This window comes from Amblyomma americanum, chromosome 2 (assembly GCF_052857255.1).
Source record: "Amblyomma americanum isolate KBUSLIRL-KWMA chromosome 2, ASM5285725v1, whole genome shotgun sequence".
Taxonomy (NCBI): Eukaryota; Metazoa; Arthropoda; class Arachnida; order Ixodida; family Ixodidae; genus Amblyomma; species Amblyomma americanum.
The window spans coordinates 18934911-18959193 of record NC_135498.1 but is presented as its reverse complement, the minus strand read 5'-3'; the positions used below and the strand labels follow the sequence as shown (position 1 = coordinate 18959193).

At 49.7% G+C, this 24283-nt stretch overlaps 1 protein-coding gene across 1 annotated transcript in view; it reads right to left on the bottom strand.

The window, feature by feature from the left end:
- The window catches only part of LOC144120721 (metabotropic glutamate receptor 2-like), a 33371-nt gene that overhangs the window by 8286 nt on the left and 802 nt on the right, over positions 1–24283 (bottom strand). The window contains exons 2-7 of the mRNA XM_077653377.1: positions 19096–19193; positions 7234–7556; positions 5127–5288; positions 4134–4364; positions 2311–2679; positions 667–901 (exon numbers count right to left, since the gene is read on the bottom strand). Coding sequence (XP_077509503.1) covers positions 667–901; positions 2311–2679; positions 4134–4364; positions 5127–5288; positions 7234–7556; positions 19096–19165 — 1390 coding nt within the window. The 5' untranslated portion in view covers positions 19166–19193. The remainder of the gene's footprint in view (positions 1–666; positions 902–2310; positions 2680–4133; positions 4365–5126; positions 5289–7233; positions 7557–19095; positions 19194–24283) is intronic.

The window sequence follows — 24283 nt, the reverse complement described above, 5'->3', positions numbered from 1 at the left end:
ACGGGAAATAGGCCCCCACGTGACAGGGCAGCGGTAGCTTTTAGCCAGGTTTCGCTTTCGCCCTTTCGCAGTGTTGTGTCAGACTAAAAAGCACCACAATCCAAGCGCTGGTTGGCAGTCTGGCGACTGTGGAGGGCCTATTTTCCAAGAGTCAGTGCGCAAAAGGACCCGCCGCGGTGGCTCAGTTGTTAGGGCGCTCGACTACTGATCCGGAGTTCCCGGGTTCGAACCCGACCGCGGCGGCTGCGTTTTTATGGAGGAAAAACGCTAAGGCGCCCGTGTGCTGTGCGATGTCAGTGCACGTTAAAGATCCCCAGGTGGTCGAAATTATTCCGGAGCCCTCCACTACGTCACCTCATTCTTCCTTTCTTCTTTCACTCCCTCCTTTATCCCTTCCCTTACGGCGCGGTTCAGGTGTCCAACGATATATGAGACAGATACTGCGCCATTTCCTTTCCCCAAAAAACAATAATTAATAACAGTGCGCAAAAGGGCCCTCGGCAGCGGCGTCAGAGGAGGATGGCTTGCAGAGGCTGAGCGCGTGACGTCATGCTCCCTCCTAGTTTTTTTTTTTCCTCCATGGTGGAGGCACATACTGTGCTAAAGGTCTCTAATGACGCTGTTTGGTGTGGGCACAGTTGCAAGGAGGAGGGTGGTAGTGTGTACCTTTGAAAGAGACCTTCTCCAGGTAGCGCTTGAGCGCGTCGCCCTGCATCTCGCGCTTCATGGCGTCGCAAGGACCCTGGTGCTCTGGGCCGCACCGGTCGCGCTGCATGTCGTGCAGTGCGTGTGCAAAAGCGTAGGCCGCGTCGCGCACGAACTGGAGACCGCGGTAGCCCGGCTTGAGGCGGCGGCCGCTGCTGGGGCACCACAGTCGGAACTGGCCGTTGAACGGGGTCTCCTGCGCGGTATATGCCGGCACACACGATTGGTTGGGGGCTCCGTGTTGGCTGCGAGGTGATGCGATGTCGAGGCGATATGAAAGAGCGGTACACAGTGCAATACAGGCCTGCTCTTGGTGCTCTCTTTGGCGGCCAGTTCTGTCACTAAAATGGTTGGTTTATGGTGGTTTAACGTCAAAGCGACTCAGGCTATGAGGGACGCCGTAGTGAAGGACCCCAGAAATTTCGACCACCTGGGGTTCTTTAAAGTGAACTGACATCACAGAGTACACGGGCCTCTAGAATTTCGCTGCCATCGAAATTCGACCGCCGCGGCCCGGATCGAACTGAAATCGTGTGGCTCAGCAGACTGATGCAGAGATCTCTTGCGGATTGACGTCGAGCACAGTTTAGCCGTCGCATGCTGTAGGGCTGATTTCTGGCGCGGCTGCGACTGGGAGTATGTGAAGGCGCCGTAAAAGGTCAATCATTTCGCTATCCCTGCAAGTCTGTAAAAATTCTCACAATTTGAAGACACCCTCGTTCAAAAGTTGTGTGACGTTGCAGACAGGACACTTCAGAGAACGACTTCAGTCTCCGGCTTGAAGAGCCCACTCTTTCTAGCTCCATGCACCCATATGCCGGTAGGGCTAACTAGGTGGATGTGTCACTACAAAGTTCGCATCACGGCAGTGCCAACATTGTCCAGATACCGTTGACAAGAGCCGACGCAGCAAGACATCTGCGAATGCTTGGCCGAAGAGAGCTTTTAGCGTCATGGTCTTCTACTAGCAACTCCACATGCCGTCTGCACCGCCTAGGCCCCTTACTCCAACTCAGTCCTCCGTCCGGCCTCTCCCGCTGCGATGCTACGCTGTTGTGTCGTCTGTGGCTGGGAGTGGCGTTCACAAATGCCTACTCCCACTTAATCGCAATGGCAGACTCTCCTGCGTGTGAGATGTGTGGGTGCGACGAAACTATAGAACACCTTATTTGTAACTGCCCTCGGTTTCAGCGTGAGCGTGCCCTCCTCGCTGCAACACTCCGCCGTTTAGATCCTCGGCCCCTTACTGAAGCCAAGATTCTGGGTCCTTGCAGTAAGCCTTCATCGCAGAGGACAGCTTTGAAGACACTTTTCAAGTTCTTGAAGGACTAAGGACTGAGTGCAAGATTGTGAACTATCCGTGTTTGCCCTGTGTACCCTGCAAGTAACGACCAACGGACATGTGCAAAAGTGATCATCTCTCTTTGTTCTCTCCCCTTCCTATCTCTCCCTCCGTTCCCCTTCTCACGTGTAGGGTAGCATACTGGGCGCTGCCTAGTTAACCTCCCTGCCTTTCCGTCTTTCTCTCTCTCTCTCTCTCTCTCGCATCATTTTTGCCAAATTTCGCGAAACGGGCCGAACGCCGCCACTTGGCGTCTCGAATACCTGGAAGTCTGGCAGGCGGCACTGGAACTTCTCCTCCCAGTACTCGGGGAACCAGGGATTGAGTACGTTGTTGTCCGGCGTCAGCTCGCGGAAGTGGCTCTCGAAGCCTCGCAGCGGCTGCACCATGGGGGACACAGTGATGGCACCCTCGACCACCTCCTCATGGCCCTGGGCGACGCTCTCGAGGCCGCTCCAGGCGTCCGAGCCGATCCACACGAAGCGTGCCCGCCTCCGCCACGCGGCGCGCATGAGGCTTCGCGCGGCACCCTTGTCGGCGAACACCACCACGACCCGGGCGCTGCTGCGGTGCGTCAGGCTGCGGATCACCGCGTCGTAGTCCACGTCTGTGTAGTGGTCCGCGGCGATGCTCTGCGGACACCCGGTGGGGCACACACAGATCACACTGCGACCACTCCGGACAGGCCCATTTTTTCAAAAGGAAAGCGTTTATGAACGCGATTTTTCATATACCGTAAGATTTTTCTGTAACAATAAATGTATTCCCAGTTCTCCCTTCGACAGGCTTGAATTTTTTTTGCTATTAACGTTTTTGCTATCGTCAAAAACGTTCCCCTTGGTTTTAGATGGCAATGTTGACTATTCAATGCGAGCGATAGACAAATTTCAAAAGACAAATCTTGGTACTCATCGGAAGAATGGACTATTAACTTTATGTTTCCATAGCAGTACCTTGCAATATTGGACAGTTGCCTCACAATTGAAATTGATGGCTAAGAATCTTAGACTTGACTAATTAGGTCTCTGAATCGCCGCCTTTCTGGTTCCGAGGATGGGGTACCTGACCCCTTTTTATTTGGTTTGGGCATCCGCCGCGCATGCGGGAAGTGCGGGGTGTGCTTTTGCTTTTGCGCCAATGTTGCTGTCGGAGCAACAGCTCCTCTATAGATTTTGTACGTGAAGCTCGCCAAGTTCCTGAGCTTTCAGATCACGGGCTACGAAGCTATACTATATCTCACACCTAAGAGGGCAAGTTTGACTTCACGTCCTCACTCGGGTCAGGTAAGTTCTTTTTCTTGCACAGCCATCATTGCGTTCCACTGTGGACAGCACGCAAAACAAGTAAACAGAAGGATGATGTCCCATTACTATCATGATCGGTGCATCCGCATTCAGTGGAGCGAGCCAACGTGGTCGTCATAAGCCACGGGCTGACGGCCATCTAGCGCGACCAAGACCTCACCCTAAACCACCTTCTGCCGGTGAGTAAATGTTTTACAATCCAATCAACGAACGGTGTGGAGTTATATGGTCAGAAAATCCCGCGTTATCCAGGAACATGGCACCGAAGACACCTTAAAGAAGCATGCTATAGACCCGCTATAAGTTATGTAGCTATCAAATTGTTTTTCACTCTTGCATTGAAATCAGCGTAACCGTCGAAAGAACGAGTAAACATAATGATTAGATTTGTGGTTTATGGGGGTTTAACGTCCCAAAGCGAACCGGGCTTCGCAAAGGAACGCCGTAGTGAAGGGCTCCGAAAATTTCGACCACCTGGGGTTCTTTAACGTGCACTGACATCGCACAGTACACGGGCCTCTAGAATTTCGCCTCCATCGAAATTCGACCGCCGCTAACGGGATCGAGAACGCGTCTTTCGGGTCAACAGTCGAGTGCCATAACCGCTGAGCCACCGCGGCGGCTCAAATAAACATAATGCTAGCCACTAAAGAGCATGATATTTATGCATGGCAAGAATTATTAGGCACGAGGCCTTATCCTGCTTGAGTGCTGTTTCTTTTCTATAAAGAACTGGGCTAGTCAGACGTAGCGAGTTCATTAATGAGCATTTAAGTGTATACCTGTGGATTTGAGAGGCATATGCTGTACCGGGCGGCGAGCTCCTGCAGCTTGTCGTATCCCTTGTTGCCATAGTCGGTATCCGAATAGACGACTGACACGTACGTCCAGTGGAAGGCGCGCAGGAGCTCCAGGATGGCATGCGCCTGGTTCACGTCCGACGGCACCGTGCGGAAGAAGTAGCCGAACCGGTGCTTGTTGCTCAGCGTCGGGCTTGTCGACTGGTAGCTCACCTGCACACATGAGCGGCAGCCACAAATTGTCACTCCGAGAGGGTGGGGGCTAGACTTATTGGATGAGGGTTAAAATCGTTAATCAAAAAGCGGCAATGTCTAAAGATGAACGTTTGTACAATGCTACGCTCAGGTCGAAGAATTCACCGTCTATTCGCGTAAACATCTACAGTGTTCCTTCCGCTCACTTAAGATGTGAGAGGCTTGAGAGCGCTGGAAGAAAACAACATGTCCCGCTAAGTATACAATGACCACGCGATGCGAAGAGCGCTTGCGTGGGGTCATCTTCAGCCATTCTCTCTGTCTGTCTCCTAGTCTGTTCCAACGTTACGTTGGTCTGTCCTGTTCCTGTACATGGTCAACGTTAAGTTGATGTGTCCTATTCCATGTGCATGGTCAAGTTTACCCCCATCAGCAATGGCACCTGTGTGCCCCCTATATTGTTTTGTTATGGTCAAGTGACCCCGTCAGCAAAGCTACCTGTGTGTCTCCTATAGAGTCTGTTCTGTTCCGTGAAGATGGTCAAGATGACTCCAGTTAGGAGTGGTACCTGTGTCTCACTGTGCCAGTTTCGCGTACATGTTCAAGCTCATCAACAGCGGCAAATGCCCACTGCTTTGTGACGCACAAATCTCCTGTCGCGACTGCTTTGTTTTTCCTTGCACGGTTGAAAGTGCAAATGGACGGCAACCTCCGACGCCGCCTTCTTGAAAGCGGTGCAGAAACGTGGCTGGTATAGGAAGGGCCGTCGCCCATATATACCTGTGGCACGCGGAAGAGCCTGAGCAAGTTGGCCAGCTGGATAGAGACTGCGCTCGACTGTCCGCCGATGACGCCGACGACCCTGTCGAAGGCCCCGTGCCGGTACGCCGGAGACGAGCCGTCCGCACAGGCGAAGCCCGCGCTGCTTCGTGCGATGAATCCCTGCGTGCGCGCATGACGCCCGGTGTTGCATTATCAAGGCGCCATGGCTCGATTTTTCTCCATACGTGCATTTGGGTAGGACCGCACTACCGCCTTGTCAGACGGATTAAGCCACTCCGGATAATGTCCACCGAACGAACCTTGGCGTTCATAGGATATAGCGGCGCAAACTGGACAAGAAGATACAAATAGAGAAGACAGTCACCGCGCACGCAGATAGTGAAACAAGAACAGCGAAGAAAGTTGCGTGCAAGGCAACTCCGCTGTTTCTGTTACTGCTTGCATGCCCTCGTCCAGTTTGCTCAGCCATAACCTGTTGACGATAGCATATATGTGCGAAGTACCTTTCCACGACCCTCAAAGCAAGTATAATAATAATAATAATAATAATAATAATAATAATAATAATAATAATAATAATAATAATAATAATAATCGTTTTTTTTTGGAAAGGCAATGGCGCAGTATCTGTCTCATATATCGTTGGACACCTGAACGGCGCCGTAAGTTAAGGGATAAAGGAGGGAGTGAAAGAAGAAAGGAAGAAAGAGGTGCCGTAGTGGAAGGCTCCGGAATAATTTCGACCATCTTTAACGTGCACTGACATCGCACAGTGCACGGGCGCCTTAGCGTTTTGCCTCCATAAAAACGCCGTGCCCCAATATTACGGCGCCTTCAACCTCTAAAATTGTAACCTTAGCGTTATTAGGATACGTCCGTTCATAGTCTGTATCATATCTGTTGCAACAGTTCCCAAGCCAGGTCGCCCTGAAGTCCTTCCAGATCAGCTTTCCATCAAAGTACTTTAGGTCGCCCGTAACCGTAGTGAGCGTGCACGTGGCCTTGTGGCGACACAGTGATCGCTGCGACTCGTGGTTTGCTATTAACATCGAAGAGCTATCACGACTTCGCTTGTTCTGGTTAACGGAGCCGTTTGACCAACACACGCATGCGGTCATACTATGGCCTGGGAAGCTTTGCAGGAGGCGGTACATATAGTCCGTCACACGTATGAGGGACATTTGCCTGGAGTGGCTTGTGCAAGTCTCCCTTCCATGAATGACCTTTAATAAGGTTAGGAAGAATCAACCCGCCCTAAACTAGTTGGAACAGATTCATTGGCACCCCCCGTTAAAGTACATGATACAAAGGTGCAAGTGCAGCATGCAGGCCGCACACGACTAGATAACAGTTGCACTCAGAGCAAAAACGCATCTGTGCCGTTGACTGTATACAGCACTCGCTAAGCCGCGTGGTGTAGCACTGCTCCTGTGACACACTACACTGTCTAGAAGATTTCTAGGAGCACTTTGCGTACAACGAATCAGCATGCGCTGTTGGGCTTGCTGGTAGGCCATTTTGGACAAGAAAAAGTCAACATGAAGGTAACGGCGTACACGATGAATGAAAACGAAAAATATAGGACTTGTGTTATTATCTTTCTCTGCCCCCTCCCGCTTTTAATGCGATAACATTAGAAGCCCCATGGGGTCAAAATCGTTGGTCATAAAGTTTGCCCATTCGCTGGAGGGAACGACGTCATCAGACCGGAGCATTCCCATTGGCTGGAGAGAAGTGATGTCACCAGATGGGAGCCCTCCTATTGGCTGCAGTAAAGCGACGTCACTTCCGATAAAGGCATCAACAGCTGCTAAAGCTATCGGATAGCCAACACATAATAGAATTGGGTGTCCTCGTGATTTTTTCTTTATTGCGCTTAGGTGTGCTCAGGGATAAGGAGATTACCGCCCTATTCTGTGCATGTAAAGACTTTTCGAAATTTCCTGCCATTAATAAAGAAAGTAAGGTGCTCACGAGCAGACCGGTTCAACTTTCCCTGCGCGTTTGAAGCACGCCGGAACATACTTTGGTTAGACGGTTACACACACGTTCTGTGTGTCCGCAAAACAGTTTACTCCCTCAGACCCGGCGGAATGAGGTTTACCTTGACGAAGTCCAGGGACTGCTCGAGCGCGTACTCGGTGGAGTCGCACGAGTCGAGGGCGAGCACGCCCAGCGAGACTCCGGGCAGGAGCGTCGAGTCGTTGTTGATCTTGTGCAGCGTGAAGAGCAGCGCCTCGAGCTGCTCGACGCCTTCGTCCTGGATGCGGCCGCACTCATACGTGGCGTTGCGCTCGTGCACGGGGAACAGCGCGCCCAGCAGGATGTCGCCGCTGAAGTTTGTCATGCGCTGGATGGGCCAGGCCGCCGCCACGCCGCTGCTGCCGCCCCCCGAACACACGGGGCGCCACGCCAGCGCGGCGGTCGCTGCGAGCGCCCCCTGTCGCTGTAGCTCTGCACTGGCGTCTGACAAAGAGTCTCGACCACGGCCACACATTAGGCCACAGCTGGCAGCCTTCGCGAGCCCCTTGAACTCACCGCCTTTAACATTTCTCTCCCTCACGTCACAAAACTAATTCGCTCTGGCTGAGCCACCTGTGCTTGGCTGCGATAGGATTTAGTGCGAGTTGCCCACCTGCTATAGGCTGCTCGTACCATATACTCGCAAGAACCGCGGTGGGCACTAAAACTCGCCGCGCACCGTCGCATAGTGCCTAGTTCTCTCTTTCAAGATCTACGCAAAATGGCTTCAAAATTGCATGAAGGTGTTAGCTGAGGAAAGCACTGCAGAATAACCTGAAAGGTCTCAATTCACGAAGGTCGCTATATTCGTGCGTACGTGACCGCCGTCGAATTGTTTCGTTGCAATCGCAGTCAGCGTTTTCCTCCGCGCTTTCTCGTGATTCTATGCCATCCCCTCTGCTCACAATTCCAATGTGTGCCAAATGGCTAAAGGGTATGATGCGATGACGTCAATGGGTCCCTTCAGTGAACTGGGTTCCTCCTTGCGTATCACTTCGCTGAAAAGGACACTGTTCATCCTTTCACCACCACATAACGCTTAACCAACCCTTAGGAGTTCAATACCATGACATCAGAGTTCCCTTTGCGCAAGTACTCCTCTGTTGCTAAGTTCTGCCTACATGTCCATATATGTGGAATTGGTCATTCTCTGCTTTACATGCACATATCGCGGGGAGTCCTGATGCCACTCCTGGCGCACTGGTGCAGCGGTTAAGCGATGCGCCACTGCCCCGACAGGTAGCTGTTTCAAACACAGCCACCAGTGGCGCTTGTGAAACCCAGGTATTCCGCGCAACCTCTCGCGATCAATATTTAACCAATCACTTCCCACGCAACCTCTCACGACAAATCATTAATTTAACTGCCACGTGCCACGGTGGGGAGGCTGTGATGACGTCTCATGATCACTTGACCCAGGTGGCAGGTGGCACACCTCCTGCTGTTTCGCTCACAGCACCGCCGATATCGGCGACGCCGGATTTCCTGCAGAACTGGAGTCTTGACGCTGTGGCATTAAAATTCCTTACTTTTTATTCATTTCATGTGTTCGGGCACTGGATGTCTACGGCAGATCGAGATTTCTGTCCTTGCGTGGAGCCACTGCGCAGGCGCAGAATTTTTACGTGAGATCGTGCGCATGCCCAGTGACTTAAATTTCTACCGCAAGCCGCATTCCGTGACCCCATTCCCAGTCTGCTTGGAGCCTGTGCTTTGAATAGAGAGCATTGGTCCTGTTTGAAAATATAACCCATGTGGGTAGAGTGAATGCGCCGTTTTCGTTGGTGTGTCTTGTATTCACGTCTGTGAAGCTTGAGTGCCGACGCCTAGCGCCAAGCTAAACGTTCAGCTAATGAAAAGTGTCCAACTTTTGTAACCGAGTTCACATTGGAGTGTCGAACGCTAGCTTGTGAGGGATTATATGTGAGAGACATTGAGCAAACGTGCAGCACAGATGATGATACGCTTCGTCAAGGTGTACCCGCCGCGGTGGCTCAGTGGATAGGGCGCTCGACTACTGATCCGGAGTTCCCGGGTTCGAACCCGACCGCGGCGGATGCGTTTTTATGGAGGAAAAACGCCAAGGCGCCCGTGTGCTGTGCGATGTCAGTGCACGTTAAAGATCCCCAGATGGTCGAAATTATTCCGGAGCCATCCACTACGGCACCTCTTTCTTCCTTTCTACTTTCACTCGCTCCTTTATCCCTTCCCTTACGGCGCGGTTCAGGTGTCCAACGATATATGCGACAGATACTGCGTCATTTCCTTTCCACAAAAAGCAATTATTATTATTATTATTCGTCAAGATGTTGCACACTCGCACACAGCCACTTCGTCACCGTCTTCTGTGTGGCACTATACCTTCTACCCTGAAGCGTCGGCTCGATGCTTGGAGCTGACACAATGGTAATTAACAAAGTTAATTAACACAATGTTAATGAACAAAGCAGACACAATCGGGAAGCTGGCAGCACAACGGATTACTGCTTTTCGTAGTTGACTTTCATCCGGACCGCGGCGACGCTGTGCTGAGAATCTGTGTTATCGGGGTAATAGTTTACGTCCATACGTGAAAAATTTACTTTTGAAAAATAATTAAATTACATTGCTTTTATCTTTCCAGAAATCGCGCGAATGTAATTAAATCACATTTCCAATTATAGCTCTCAAAAACTAATCCTTAGATTACAATTACTTCCGAAAAGGAATACAAATATTTTCAATTACTTTTTGGTTTTCGTGCGTGCAAATAAGCACAGGAGTCACAATTCTTACAAGCGTGTCAGATTTCTTAATCTGTTGTGCTACAGGAGCAATTGAGTTTCATGTTTGCATCGAAGATTTTGCCCCGCTTTATACAAAGGATTTACGGCGTCATCGGAGGCCTCAGAACTGACCAACTCAGGACATGTACCCAACAAAGACACGCCACAAGGTTTAGCCATCTCACCCCTACTATTCAACACTGCCATGATCAGGCTTCCTTAACGGCTAAACTTTAAAAACATTAATCGTGGACTTTACGCAAGACGATATAACTATTTGGGTCACTAATGGCTCCCTAGGCGAAAATACCGAAAAACTCCAAGCAGCAATCGACCCTTTATCTAACAGGAATGAGACTGCTGACTGCGCTGCTCCTCCTACAAATCAGGAGTGATAAGTTCATGAGTCCATGAGTTCAAAAGTTCCGGTATAACGACTCTATCCAACTAGATCTCCTGCTAGGAGAGACACCCATAGCTGAGGTGAAAACACTAAGGCCCCTTGGGATGTGGCTTCAATCGTCCGAGCGAGCAAACAATACCATCGAAACACTGCTCAGCATCACAGACGGTCCAGATGATTTCCCGGGTAGCCAGCCGCAAAAAAGAAGACGAAGAGGAGGACACGCTCAAGCTAATACAAGCCTTAGTATAGTAAGCAGAGTCAGTTACAGCCTCCTCAACCAAAATTTGAACAGGAAAGAACAGGGCAGGTGGAAACCGTCCCACGGAATGCACTCAAAACGACACTCTGTCTGCCAATGAACACTTCCACCAGCATGTTGATGGACATGGGGATACACAACACTTTCGTAGAATACAAAGCACAGATCGTCGCACAGGAACAGCAACTCCTCCTAATCTCTACCGAAGGGCACTCTTCACCAAACTTGGTTACTTGGATGCTATTGGCAGAATCAGGGCCGGTAGCTCCCATCCCTCGCCGTATGCAGCCCAACCTACGTCAGGTCAGAACAGCAGCCCGAGCTAAAACGATACAAAAGCGAAGTATAGGCGACCCCGACTACACAGAACAGGACGTCGCTAGCTACTCCAACAGCACACCCATGGTGGCTACCGTGGTTCACGTGACGCTGATTACCGTGAGCTCGTTATCACCGCCTATAGGAACAGTCCCATACTTGCGGCCGAGGATATACCGATCGCTACAGCTTTCGCCGAGAGCAGCAGACGGAGAAAAGCCTTGAAAATGATCTCGGACTCACAACCGGCCTGGCGCAACTTCACAAAAGGCAGACTTCGCAGGAGAACGTTAAACATCCTAAGGCAGCATCAGTCTCCAGAGACTCATTATTAGATCATATGGAATACAGAGCACGCCGACCTCAAGGGCAACCAAGTAGCCGATGCCATCGGTCGATGTCACACAAACCGAGCGACAAATCACGATCGGGAACCCATACCGGTCCCTCAAACGTACTGCGCCATCCTGCAACATCTCCGAAGAGCCCGCATGCGACGTCAGCAGAGGCTCAATAGCGAACAGTCGCTTCCGCTGCTGCTTTTGCCGTGCGGCCGTATTGACCGTACTAGCCGTTTGGCTATGCCAAAACGCTATATCTCGAGTTCCTACCAGAATGCGATACCCAAAACACCACCCGAGGCTCAATAGGGAACTGTCGCATACCGTTGCTACCTTGTGCCGTGCTGGCGTGTTGTCCTTACTAGGCGTTTAGCTATGCTAAAAATCTGTGATATCTCGCGTTCCTATTTGGAGTATGCACTGACGTCACAGGGGCCACCATTTTGTGGTGCTTGAAGCACGAGGAAAGGCTGCACGCATATCTCATCAACTTTTCGCCACCTGCTCCGGCTTTCGCTGTTGAAACTGCGTACCACAAAACGGCGCTCGTGAGGTTACGTGAATACACGTGTCACTGGCGTGAAGCTGGGGCGATCATGACGGCGAGTTAGGAGGTACTCTATAGTGCTGATTCCACCAAGAGCAGACGAGAGAATTGTGTCGTTTCATGTATATTCCTCTAGTCCAAATGTCGCAAGCCGTTTTCTGCACTAAAGACGCAGAAGTGAAAACGTATGTCTGAAGTGGTGTGCGTGCGTGCGTGTGTGTGTGTGTGTGTGTGTGTGTGTGTGTGTGTGTGTGTGTGTGTGTGTGTGTGTGTGTGTGTGTGTGTGTGTGTGTGTGTGTGTGTGTGTGTGTGTGTGTGTGTGTACGTGTGTGTGCGCGCGTGTGTATGTGTGTTCGTTTGTGTGTGTGTGTGTGTGTGTGTGTGCGCGCGTGCGTGTGTGCGTGCGTGTGTGTGTGTGTGTGTGTGTGTGTGTGTGTGTGTGTGTGTGCGCGCGCGCGTGTGTATGTGTGTGTGTGTGTGGTGCGTGTGTGCGTGCGTGCGTGCGTGCGTGCGCGCATTGACGCTAACAAGAGACAGTTATCGAATTCCGGGAAGCCGAAACCAAAGATCTCCGCGGTGTGAATGCGTCAGATGCGTGACGTAATCCCGAGAGTTACGTCACGGCTGTTGCGGAAGAGCTACGTAGTAGCAGTGACCATCAGCACGCCACGTGATTCGTTGATTGTGGAACGAGGAAAGCAAATAAAGCATTCGATTTAGTTCCCTGCAGTGGCGTAGCCAAATCTCGAAGAATCACGTTCGACATCCTTGATCGCAGTTAGGCAGCTTTGTCGAATCTCCATGACGGCATCGCGGGCCAAGGTTTGTACGACCCAAGGGGAATTATCTGTTCGATTTGACCATAAGGGTTTGAAAAAAAAAAAGAAATTAGGAAAATCTTTGTAGGCCTAATGCAGCGGTCAAGTTAATGTTGACTGCAATTATTTCCTTTCTTTTAAAGTGACAATCTTCGCTTCAAAGTATGGTAGTGAATAGGATGTGAAACACAAATCACTTACGCCCAGCGTCATGTAAAGGTTGGGATATATGCGAGTTATACAGCTTCGAGTTCAGTATGCATGATTTCTGTTGAGTAAGAGGTATCAGGTGTGATACAGAGCATAAAACTGTCAATAATTTTTATTTCTGCTCTCATAACTGCATGAACTGAAAACATAATTGAGTAAACAGTTTTGTCCGACATATTTGTCAGAGCAAGGCCAAAGTGTCAGATGCCAGAGATACAAGAGGACTGCTAAAAGGTAAACTCATGCAAAAGCTAAGCCTAACGGCAGAACAGACATAATATACTGGTTGTTGTATTGGGAGGTAACGGAGGAGTTTTGAACTTTGCTCTTGATTGACCATATGCGCCTGTGTGTTTGCACCCACTTTTATCGTTCTTAGGCACGCAGAAATCACCAAATTCGTCTTTTTTTAATAAACTCCTTTTTTTTCATATTTCTGTAACGAGGTGCCATTAATGATGAAATCCTGAAAGCTCACTTTATTTATTTCAGAATACTGCAGGCCACTGCTTGCCCCAAGCAGGATTTATGAATTTTATTCGACGTTTTCAGTGCCTGGAAAAAACAGGGCTAGGAGAGAAATTTCCATACATTCCGCTCCGTTTCGGGGTGAAGGTGTTTTAGTGATAACCGTGTCCCCTCCTTCTCCTCCCCTCCCGCCTCATCCCATGATAGGTTATCAGGAAATCAAAAGCGCGGTAACTGTCTCGCACCTTTGTGAACACCTAAACCGCGCCGTACGGGAAGGGATAAATGAGGCAGTGAAAGAAGAAAGAAGTAAGAGGTGCCGTAGTGGAGGGCTCCGGAATGATTTCGACCACCTGGGGATCTTTAACGTGCACTGACATCGCACAGCGCACATACCCCTATCCGAGAGGCATGGGCTCGAGACTGCCCTCCTCAAATTCTCCGCTCTGAAGTTCCAAAGGGCTCTCTGGTAAAGCGGGCGCGGGACGGGGTCTGGTCATGCGGTGTCCCGGACTAATGGTGCCAACCATGTAGCGGTGTCATCTGACTCCCAAACTCCCTTTGTGAGCATGAAAAAAGTTTTTCACCACCTCCAGGTGCCTTTTGCGTTTCGCCTCCATCGAAACTGGGCCGCCACGATCGAGTTCCTGGAATAAAAATGCCACCTGGATCGAACCCGACCGCGGCGGCTGCGTTTTTGTGGAGGAAAAACGCTAAGTCGCCCGTGTGCTGTGCGATGTCAGTGCACGTTAAAGATCCCCAGGTGGTCGAAATTATGCCGGAGCCCTCCACTACGGCACCTATTTCTCTTTCTTCTTTCACTCCCTCCCTCATCCCTTCCCTTACGGCGCGGTTCAGGTGTCCAACGATATATGAGACAGATACTGCGCCATTTCCTTTCCCCAGAAAACCAATTATTATTATTATTATTGAAAAGAAGATATGAAAGGAAAGGCGCGGAAGTTAACTAGATAAAGGTTCTGGTCGTCTACCCTGCACTGAGAGAAAGGGAAATAATGCAGAAAGGACAAAGAAACGAGAGGGACGAGTTAAAAGTTCTCAAGCGACCTGGACAGCATTCTTATTTTGGCCGCCGGGTGTCTGCAGAATTTTTCGGTGGAGATATACTACGAGGCATTTGACCACCTAGTCCTAATGCCATTCACCACGGGAGGAGCCCCCTTAGCAGCCGCCGCCGTAATGTTCCGCGGTGCGGAGGGTTATTTATGCCCGATGCGTAACATACTGAGAGAAGTGCACGACTCTGGTGCCGCGTGCAGCCGAGTGCGCGAACCACGCGTGGAAGTGAGCGCAGTGCGCAGCTTGGGCTGGCCTGCAGCGAACTGCGCAAGTGGTGCCCATTGCGATCCATCGCGGCCGCGAATCAGATTTCCGCCCCAGCTAACACGCGACTGCCCCGAGTTGCGAGAGCGAAAGGGAGAGGACACGCGGAGAAGATCGCGGTCGACGCAACCACCGTGTGGGTTCCTTTTGCACAGAGCGACCCCGCGCACTAGAGCATTCAGAAGTTCCCATCAAAGCCCTGCCAGCAGTTGACTCGGTCGGTATTACGTTTTATATATTTCTTTATTCATTCATTTATCGTACCCCTCAGGACCAGAGGCATTGCAGAGGGGGAGTGGCAAAACACAAGAATAAAATTTGGAAAATAGAGCAGAGTGACAAATTTAAATAACACCTGACTATACAGTGCTAGCTATGCGTTCGCGGAACATCACATAATTATGAATGTCGGTAATATCTGTGGGGAGGTGATTCCACTCGCGTGAAGTACGCGGTAAAAATAGCTGAGAAAAATTATTTAGTGTTACAAGAATCGAAACCAACTTTATGAGGATGGTCAGTACGATGGGATACATACAATGGCTGTGGGATAAGGCGACCGCAAAGTACGGGGTGATGGTACAACTTGTGAAACAATGCGATGCAGTACGATTCGTTAACTTCGAAATTCATCCAAAGCAAAGAGTGCAGAGAGGTTGATGTTGTAGCTAACTACGAGCCAATTCACGCTTCGGAAGTTTTTTTTTTTTAAGCTGAATGAAATTGCGTTAGCTCACAAGGAATCAGGGAGAGCAGCACTCAAAAGTTGTCAAGGGTTATGGTGCCAGCATACACGTGGCAGCTGCTTTTCCCACCGCTACGGTCGGTAAAGTATAGCAGGGCGTTCGTGCTACAGCGATGCTCTGTTTGCACCACAGAACTGCGTTCAAACGGCGGGAATTATTGACATGAAGGGATGTTCATCTTGGCTTCTTCGACAACGACGCGAGATGCGCTGCTAAGGTATAGGTACGTCTTTCTTATGCGAAAGTTGGGCAAACGAAAGGTGTTCTTACACACTGTATTCGACTGTTGTAACCATTCTCTCTAATTTTTTACGTTTCCTGATATAAATTAACGCGCAAGACCGATAACAACCAAACAGGCGTGTACATATATGTGCATATATGTGAATTGTAACATATATATGTACAGTCTTGCTCAAAAGTTTAAGGTCACAGCGTTCAGCTGCAGCGAAATGAATGTTCTTAGAATGCTTCGTGCAGAGTACCATTTCAAGGTCATTCAAGCATTTCAAGGTCATTCGGTCTTTATTGGTGCCGTAATGCCTCTGTTAAAGGCTGGAGCGAGAAACCTTTGACCTTAAGACTTTTGACCAAGACTGTACACGCTCATGGGACGACGAAAGCGCGGACGGCACGCAGTGTCGCATAAACGTGGCACTCGGAACTTTGCAGGACGATACAGTTTTTGGACCTTTCTCCAGAACACGTGCAATTTCGTAATCACTCCCCGTAAGAGTGATACGCCAACGGGGCCCATTATTTAGCTCTTTGTCTTTGCCACAGAGCGAGCGAATAATGGGATTCGTGTTTTTGTACAGACAGTCGTCTGAAGTGGACATTCACCAACCTTTTACGCATCGCTGTCGCACCATGCACGCAGTCAACCAGTAACGTATAAAATTATTGAAAATTGAAAATTGGTTTTGGTTTGGTTTGGTTTATGGGGGTTTAAAGTCCCAAAGCGACTAAGGCTATGAGGGACGCCGTAGTGAAGGGCTCCGGAAATTTCGACCGCCTGGGGTTCCTTAACGTGCACTGACATCGCACAGTACACGGGCCTCTAGAATTTCGCCTCCATCGAAATTCGACCGCCGCGGCCAGGATTGAACACGCGTCTTTCGGGCCAGCAGCCGAGCGCCATAACCACTCAGCCACTGCGGCGGCTAAAAAATTGGTTTTGAGGAGATTAACTGCGCAGTAACAGTCTCACTTCTCAGTGGGCACTTAGACTACGCCAGGATGTTTGTGGTGTGTGGCGCGCAGGAGCAGGTGAAGGGGGGGGGGGTGAAATGTTGGGTAGAAATGATGCTTTTGTGACATTGCTCTTGATAAAAATGAAATGCAAACTAAATGCTGTGGACAGCTTGACACACCAGCGAGGGGCCCAAGTGCGGGCTCTACTATCTCAAAACATCCTCCTCGTCACGGTCTGAGCGAAGTGCTCGGCAGTTCGCCCTTGGCCTCGTCACTGCACCTCAACCGCGCCCTGAGGCAAGGGAGGAAGAAGTGAAAGTAGGAGTAGGAAGTGGAGGGTCCCGGATAAATTTCGACCGCCTGGGGTTGTTTAACATGCACAGACATCGCACAGCACTCGGGCGTACTGTTCATTTCTTACCTTATCCTCGTGTTTTCAGCCGCTCATGCGCATAAATTGAGTACCATGGCGCATAAAGTTGGATGGCAGTCAGCGCTCGTCCTGTGTTGTCGTTTCTTCAGTCTGTATTTGTGCGCTGTTCCAGTGGACACGGGCGTCATGCATAATGCTTCCATTTAAGAGTGCTCGCGTTTGTATTCTATGCGATAGTATATTACGTATATATTACCTTCCTCCCGAGATTTCTTCTGGCTTTCCAGAAAAATGAAGCAAGGCTTTAGAGGCCGTCTCTGCCAAGGGCGCACACAGACAAACAAAAAAAAAACACCGTTTCAGGAACCATGCGTGTTTTCGACTGGGTCACGGTTCCAGACTTTCCCGAAAGAGGGCGCGGGCGTCGCCTGTAGCCCGGTGCTTTACTTCGCTGTCTTCGCCCCGCGTCGCCTCCGTGGACACCGGCACCCAGCCGAGAGAATGTCCCTATTACTCTCTCGGCGGCGCGACAGCGGCAGCTGGCCAACGCGTAAACAAGCCCGCGCTCTCTTCCAAGTGGCGTTCAGCTCGCCAGCGCTGCGCGCTCGGCTTCGGGGCGCCACACGTGACTGCCGGTCGTTGCGGGACTGCCGAGTGCGGGGTTTCCCGGAAGCGGAAACCCCACGTGACCGGCGGCGCTCTCTGGCTTCTCCCGCCGCAGCGAGCTATTCCCGCGAGTCATGGGAGGGCGCGGGCTCACGAAGTGCTTCGGTTCCTTTCCGACTACGGCAGGAACAGAGGCCCCACGTGTATATGGCTAATTAAGGGGCCAACCACGGATCGGGAGGGAGGGAAGGCAGGGAGGCCAGTGGTGAGAAAGATGGAAAACGTCTTTGGTGTAGCACCAATCCCCAGCGTTAAGAAGCCAAGCTCTGGCGGGCTTGAGCAGAGCTTCCTTCTTGGTATGTGCCAAGAAGCCAGGGTGAGCCATTTCGCTCGAACAAGAAGGTTGACGTATATATTGTATGTAAGCCCTGTGGCAACACGAAGCCAGCAAAAGTCACGTACTCTGACTGGAAAGCTTGGCTAGTTTTGGGGCCTTCAACTTCGACGCCGAAATAACTAGCCCTCGGCGTTTGCTAGATTCATTAATACTGCCCTCAGCGACCTTTAAATACTGCCATCCTTCGTGGCATGCCATGCACTTGCGGTGCTGTCTAATAATAAACGTCGCGCAGATACCACTGACTTGCGTTTTGTATCGGAGGACACCTGTTTATAAGAACGTTGTGGAAAGAGCGAGCATTCCCGACGTGATTGGAACAACGTCGACAGCTAAGGATTCATTTAAGGCGGGCAGGAGGCGTCTTTTTGGTACTATAGTGCTGGTATGGCTAAACCGCAGTACATTCGGACGTCTAGAGCTGTAAAAGGCTGAAACGCTGTGTGTCCGGAAAAGTGCTTCGCCGCACTGTTTTCAAAGAACATGGCTAAATGACTTTCTATACTCTCATGGACATTAAATTAGACTGACTGGGGCTTAATGACTTCAGTGCACGCATGATGTTCCACTGACAAAAGCTGCGATATTGCGCCTGCTTCAACTTCTGAGTAAAACGGCGTCAGACTGGCGTCTGGTAGTACCAGCATAGCAACTAGGGCATCCCAAGGTTTCCCCACTTTGAAAGTATTAGCATCAGTTACCATAATGGACAGTGAGTTTACTGCCCATGACTGCCAGAAACATCGGATTACCGCTGACAACTTGTTTGTTGTTGTGAAGCGCGAGTTATGGACAGCCTTCATCAAAAGTCTTCAGGCTTCACGCTTACTCTTCTGACTTGTATTTTAGGGAACTTTCTGCAACCCTAAAGCTCGACAGACAGACAGAAAAACTTTATTGAGCAAGTGAGTTTTAGACCCAGCTGGGTCCCTGGGCCACTGCGCGGTCCCGCACTGCATCAAGTAGGTCATGCCGGGACATGACGTCGGCAGCCCGAAAAGTCTGCAGATGTCATGAACAAAGTTCTAAGAATCCTCCCCACTCCGGAACTTTGGAATATGTGGTGTGCTATAACTGCCCACGTGCGCGCCTAAGAAGCAACCGCTGTGGATTGAAGACCTCTGATCGAAGATGGGCGATGCCAATGCTTACCGGCAGCGAGTACCAGAGCTCGGCCTGCAGGGAGAAGACAGCCCGCAGCACTGCAAGAACGCCGTCGCATGTCCCCTGGGAGTCGCGATGTGCGGAGCCTGCAGTGGCCGAACGAGCACTTGTCAAAGCGGGAGGCGGCCCAACGGCACTAGGCTAAAGAGACTCAAAAGTGCCACAGGGACTAGTCCGTTGGGACCAACTGCGTTGTCACGGTCACAAATAAGGAAACGGGCAAGCGGCTGATATCTGATTTCACTCGCGACGCCGCTGCTGCTTCAAGTCCCTAAAAGGGAACAGTTACTTCCTTAGGGACCAAATGCAAAGGGTCATCGTCTTTTGTCTCCGCGTGGTGAAACCGCTTGTCGCGAAGGACTAAATTTATTTATTTATAAACACTGCCAACCCTATTTGGGATTGTGGCAGGAGGGCATAGTTAAGTCAACAAGAAAGTGGTCTGTAGTACTAATGAGAATATTCAACAGGTCAACATCTTAAGAAAAAACAAATGACACAACGCAAATAAAACAAAAGGTATGACGTAAACAGTTAAATAGCACATGAAATAAGGATATTATCGGTAGTATTTACAAAGAATAACGAAATGTAGAAAATGATGCAACTTTTTATATTATACAGATACTAAGTAAACAAGAAATATGAACAGTTATGGGCCTATTTTGCCCGACGTTGGCTCAAAGTGCGTTCTGCGCTTTTAGTTGTGTACCCTAGCGGATCGAAGCACAATTTAGGGGGATGACATCTGGAATCTCGCGCTCGATTGAAGAATTTAACAAATTTTGCTAGTGGGCTAGTACTTGACTGTCGGTTCCCTCAAAAGGGCAGATCAAGCACCTGGACTGAGATCAGTCATTCTAAAGTATTTTAACTGATGTGTGACGTCTTCTGGGAATTTGAGCGTGAGCTCGATGTTCGCTTGGCTAAGTGCTACTTCTTGAGAGTTCACTTAACAAACATACTTTTTTCATGAAAAAAAACAATGCTGTATTACCTAAGAACCATGCTCCCTGTCATAAATAAGCACAAATATCAAGCTTAATTCTAAAATACTTGTGGAATACGCCTTTATATATCGTCCACAGCATTCACGTTGACATTTTCCTTGAGAAGTTGAAGTTGCCAGTGAACGACTGGAGCGAATTGTTGCACAGTTGTAGACGAAAATGATTGCGAGATCCAGCTCCCAAACGCATCCCAGACTGTTAGAAAAAGCTTGGACGGTGCTTAACCTGCCCTTAAGAGTACAATGCGATAGCATTACAGATCCCTCCCGCGCAAGTATACTGCTGCTCTTTTATACATTCATAGATCCCCGGGAGTCCTCATACTGCTATTGGCGAAGTGGTGCAGCGGTTAAGCGACGCACCACTTGTGAGACACAAGTTGCTCTTCCCGAGATCCCGAAATGCTAATCTTCGCGCATACAGTTCGTCGCCAGGCTGTCTGTCCATCGACCAATGTGCTGATGCGCAAGGCCGCTGTGGTCAGGTAGCAACTGCAATGCATTTATTTGAGTTAATTTCATTGCCACCTGCCATGGTAGGCAGGTTGTACCACGTGGCAGGTGGCAACCACGTGGCAGGTGGGTCATTTGTTTTTTCGTGACACGAATGGAAGGATGCCGGATTTTCTCGTGAAGGCGACCTTTAATGGTCTCGCATTAATATGAATGCTGGTGTTATTTTTTTATGATGCAACATTGCATTTCGCAGGGGATATGCTACATCATGCATATTCTGATAAGAGAATTCTAGGGGAAGCAGCTTTGGATTTGTTTGGTTGGTTTTTGAGGAAAGGAAATGGTGCAGTAATTGTCTCACATATGTCGGTGGACACCTGAACCGCGCCGTAAGGGAAGGAATAAAAGAGGGAGTGAAAGAAGAAAGAGAGAAAGAGGTGCCGTAGTGGAGGTCTCCGGAATAATTTCGACCACCTGCTCTAGCGAATATAAAAAACAAGTATACTTTGTATTCACGAGAGTACAATATCCTTTTTTTTCTAATAAAAGTTGTTTCCATCCATTCATCCTAAGACACTTTTCAGTACCAGCAGACAGAGCGGAGCATGGAAACGCAAAACAACCTTATACCACACGAGGACTCATTTCTTGTCGCCATTTTTTTTTCCCAGTAGTTTTTAGCTCCAGAGGCGGACATTGCTCTTACGAGCCGCCTGATACGCAGAATTGTCGGTTTTCTTGCAAAACGCGAAGGCGCCCGTGTGCTGTGCGATGTCAGTGCATGTTAAAGATCCCCAGGTCAAAATTATTCCGGAACCCTCCACTACGGCACCTCTTCTTTCACTCCCTCCTTTATCCCTTCCCATGCGGCGCGGTTCAGGTGTCCGCCGATATATGAGACAGATACTGCGCCATTTCCTTTCCCCCAAACAAATTATTATTATTATTATTGCTTCGCTTTTGCGTGAAAGAGGGGATCGTTGTATGTGCGAGGGTAATGAGAATGAGGCCAACATGTGCATTAGTAGTTCACTGTAACAGTATAGTATATGGAGTTTAACGTCCCAAACCGACATATATGCCATGGGGGACGCCGTAGTGGAGGGCTTTGGATTAATTTAGCCCACCTGGGGTTATTTTAATGTGCACGACGTCGCACAGTTTACGGGCCTCTTGCCCGTACTTTCGAAAAATAAAGAATGTTTGGACTTTGACTTTCGCCTCCATCGAACCGCGGCCGGTATCGAACGTGTCCCTGTACTTAGCAGCCGAGTGCTCTAACCACTGAGCCGCCGCGGTTAGTTTAAAGTTCACCGATGCTCCTCTAAAAAACCGTGTGGCTGCACAGACAATGGCAGGGCACGGTGGAAGCCGCTTCGCGCCCCGTTTGCCGAACAGAAAAGAGCGGAATCCTCATCGGTTCTTTCGTTGCATGACCGCAATCCTCGAAGCTGATACACGCTATCACACTTCGGCAACGGCGTGTTTTCCACTGTGACGGGAGAACGCCGAACCCTTTCCACAGGGATTGCTTACCGCCATGCGGGGCACGTGAGTCCAGTCTACGCAAGTGTCTGAACGTTTTTGTTCGCTTAGTTATTTTCATCGCTCAACGCATAATTGGAATACAGGTTATAAAAATTGCACTGTTTCTAGGCTCTGCTTTAAGTACTGAGTGAGGGAAAGAGGCATGATTCAATTAAAGGCGCAAGTTGCGCAGGTTACTTCGAAGCACACAAAGGAATTAAAAAGCAACACATAGTTCTTGCACTCTTATTATTAATTAGGGCTACACTCACAGATTTGTGACAAATATGGTGGCTCTAGTTTCACTCACGTGTCCATAGAACGGAGCAAAGTTTTCTGACGACAAAGCTCTCAGACGTTTGTGCCTGCAACCTTCGTTACTTGCCTGCAGAACTTTTTCCTACAAACGGGCAAAGTTTCAAGACGCGCTTCATGGGCGAATGATAAGAAAAATGATTTTAGTGACACGCGCGATTTCTTTTGTGCCGCCATCTGGAACTGTTTACCGTATTTACCCGAATGAAGCGCGTCCACGGTTGTAACGCGAGAGTCGTTTTTTTTTTTTTTTGAGTGGGAAATAGGAAAAACAAGGCACGCCCTTTTGTCGAAATTTTAGAGCCCATGGGGATCCCTTCCGAGTCGTAGCGTATAGCTTGCAGTACATCTTTGGTGATCAAAGTCTCCGGACTGTAGGAAAATTTTGGTCCTGCCCCCTTCAATGGGTAGGGCTTCCACCAATTCTACAGGAACGCCACTATTTGGCTTAGAAGCGGGCTCTAAACTTTTGACAAAGACTGTACACGAATGTAACGCTAGGAGCGATCCATATTATACTGAACGTCGGGTAGAAGCTTAGCAACAAAATTCTTTGAAAAATTGGCTTCTTTGTGCCCCGCCTTCGTAGGGAGGAGGCCTGGGCCGGTTTAGAACCATAACAAAATATGGCCGTTACCGCGTATGAAGAATTACCGTGTGAAGGGTTCGAGTGCCCCTGCGTTATGATTGGTTTTGGTTTGGATTAAGGGGGTTTAACGTCCCAAAGCGACTCAGGCTAAGAGAGACGCCCTAGTGAAGGGCTCCGGAAATTTCGACCACCTGGGGTTCTTTAACGTGCACAGACATCGCACAGTACACAGGCCTCTAGAATTTCACCTCCATCGAAATTCCACCGCCGCGGCCGGGATCGAACCCGCGTCTTTCGGGCCAGCAGCAGAGCGTCATAACCATTCACCTGCGTTATGAATCGAGCCGCAAAAAATATTCGCAGGGAAGACCGATATACGAAGATGAGCACGGAGTCTCGCCGTGTCATCACCGCGTCAGTCGTGTGGCCTCATGGTTTTGAGTCCGTCAAACAACCGTGCGGCAAGTCATTCTCTCGAACGTCGGTGACCGATCTTGGCAGCATTTAAACGAGCCGTCGACAAATGTGCGGCAGCACACGAGTTAGACTGTCAGCCGAACTTCAGTAGAACGAAATTAATTCCTTTACATTTTCTGTGTTCTATCGAGCGTTCCTGAGGACGAAGTGTCTAATTTGCGCTCGATGCGTAAAAGCGCTGTCTCCGGTGGCGAGTTTCTCACTGCGCTACCGCTGCTCCCTAAGTGATGCACGGCGCCGGCCGCTTTAGTTGAACGTTTCGGCTCGGAGCTTACATTGGTTCATAAACACAGCACTCCAACTATTTTTCCCCATTTCCTTAAGTTGGAGGTTCACCTATACGACGCATCAACCAAAATTCGATTAAATACGGCATAGTCTTCCTCTGACTGTGAGGTTCAGTGATAACACGAGGGGTGAATTTTAACTTATAGTTTCGCTGAAAAAAAAGCTCGCGCTATATTCTAATCAATACGGTAGTATATCTAATAGCATCATTCGCATATAATTCGTAGACTCAGGCTAAATACGTAAAGCTGACGCGCCACCTTCTGCGCAAACGTGCGCAAACTATCACGTGCGCAAACTACTCACGTGCGCAAACTACTCAAGACTGCACGTAGTGCTAGTTAGGCGCGCGTGACTGAATAACTCCAACTGGTGTGACGAAATAGGGCTAAGCAACGTGGCCACATGAGTAGCTAATTAATGCTTTCGTATCGCTTACCTATAATTTTATCTTGTTTTCATGATGCCTTCGGCGCGCGTAAGCTTCCAATTCGAACCGGAGGAAAATGCAGTGT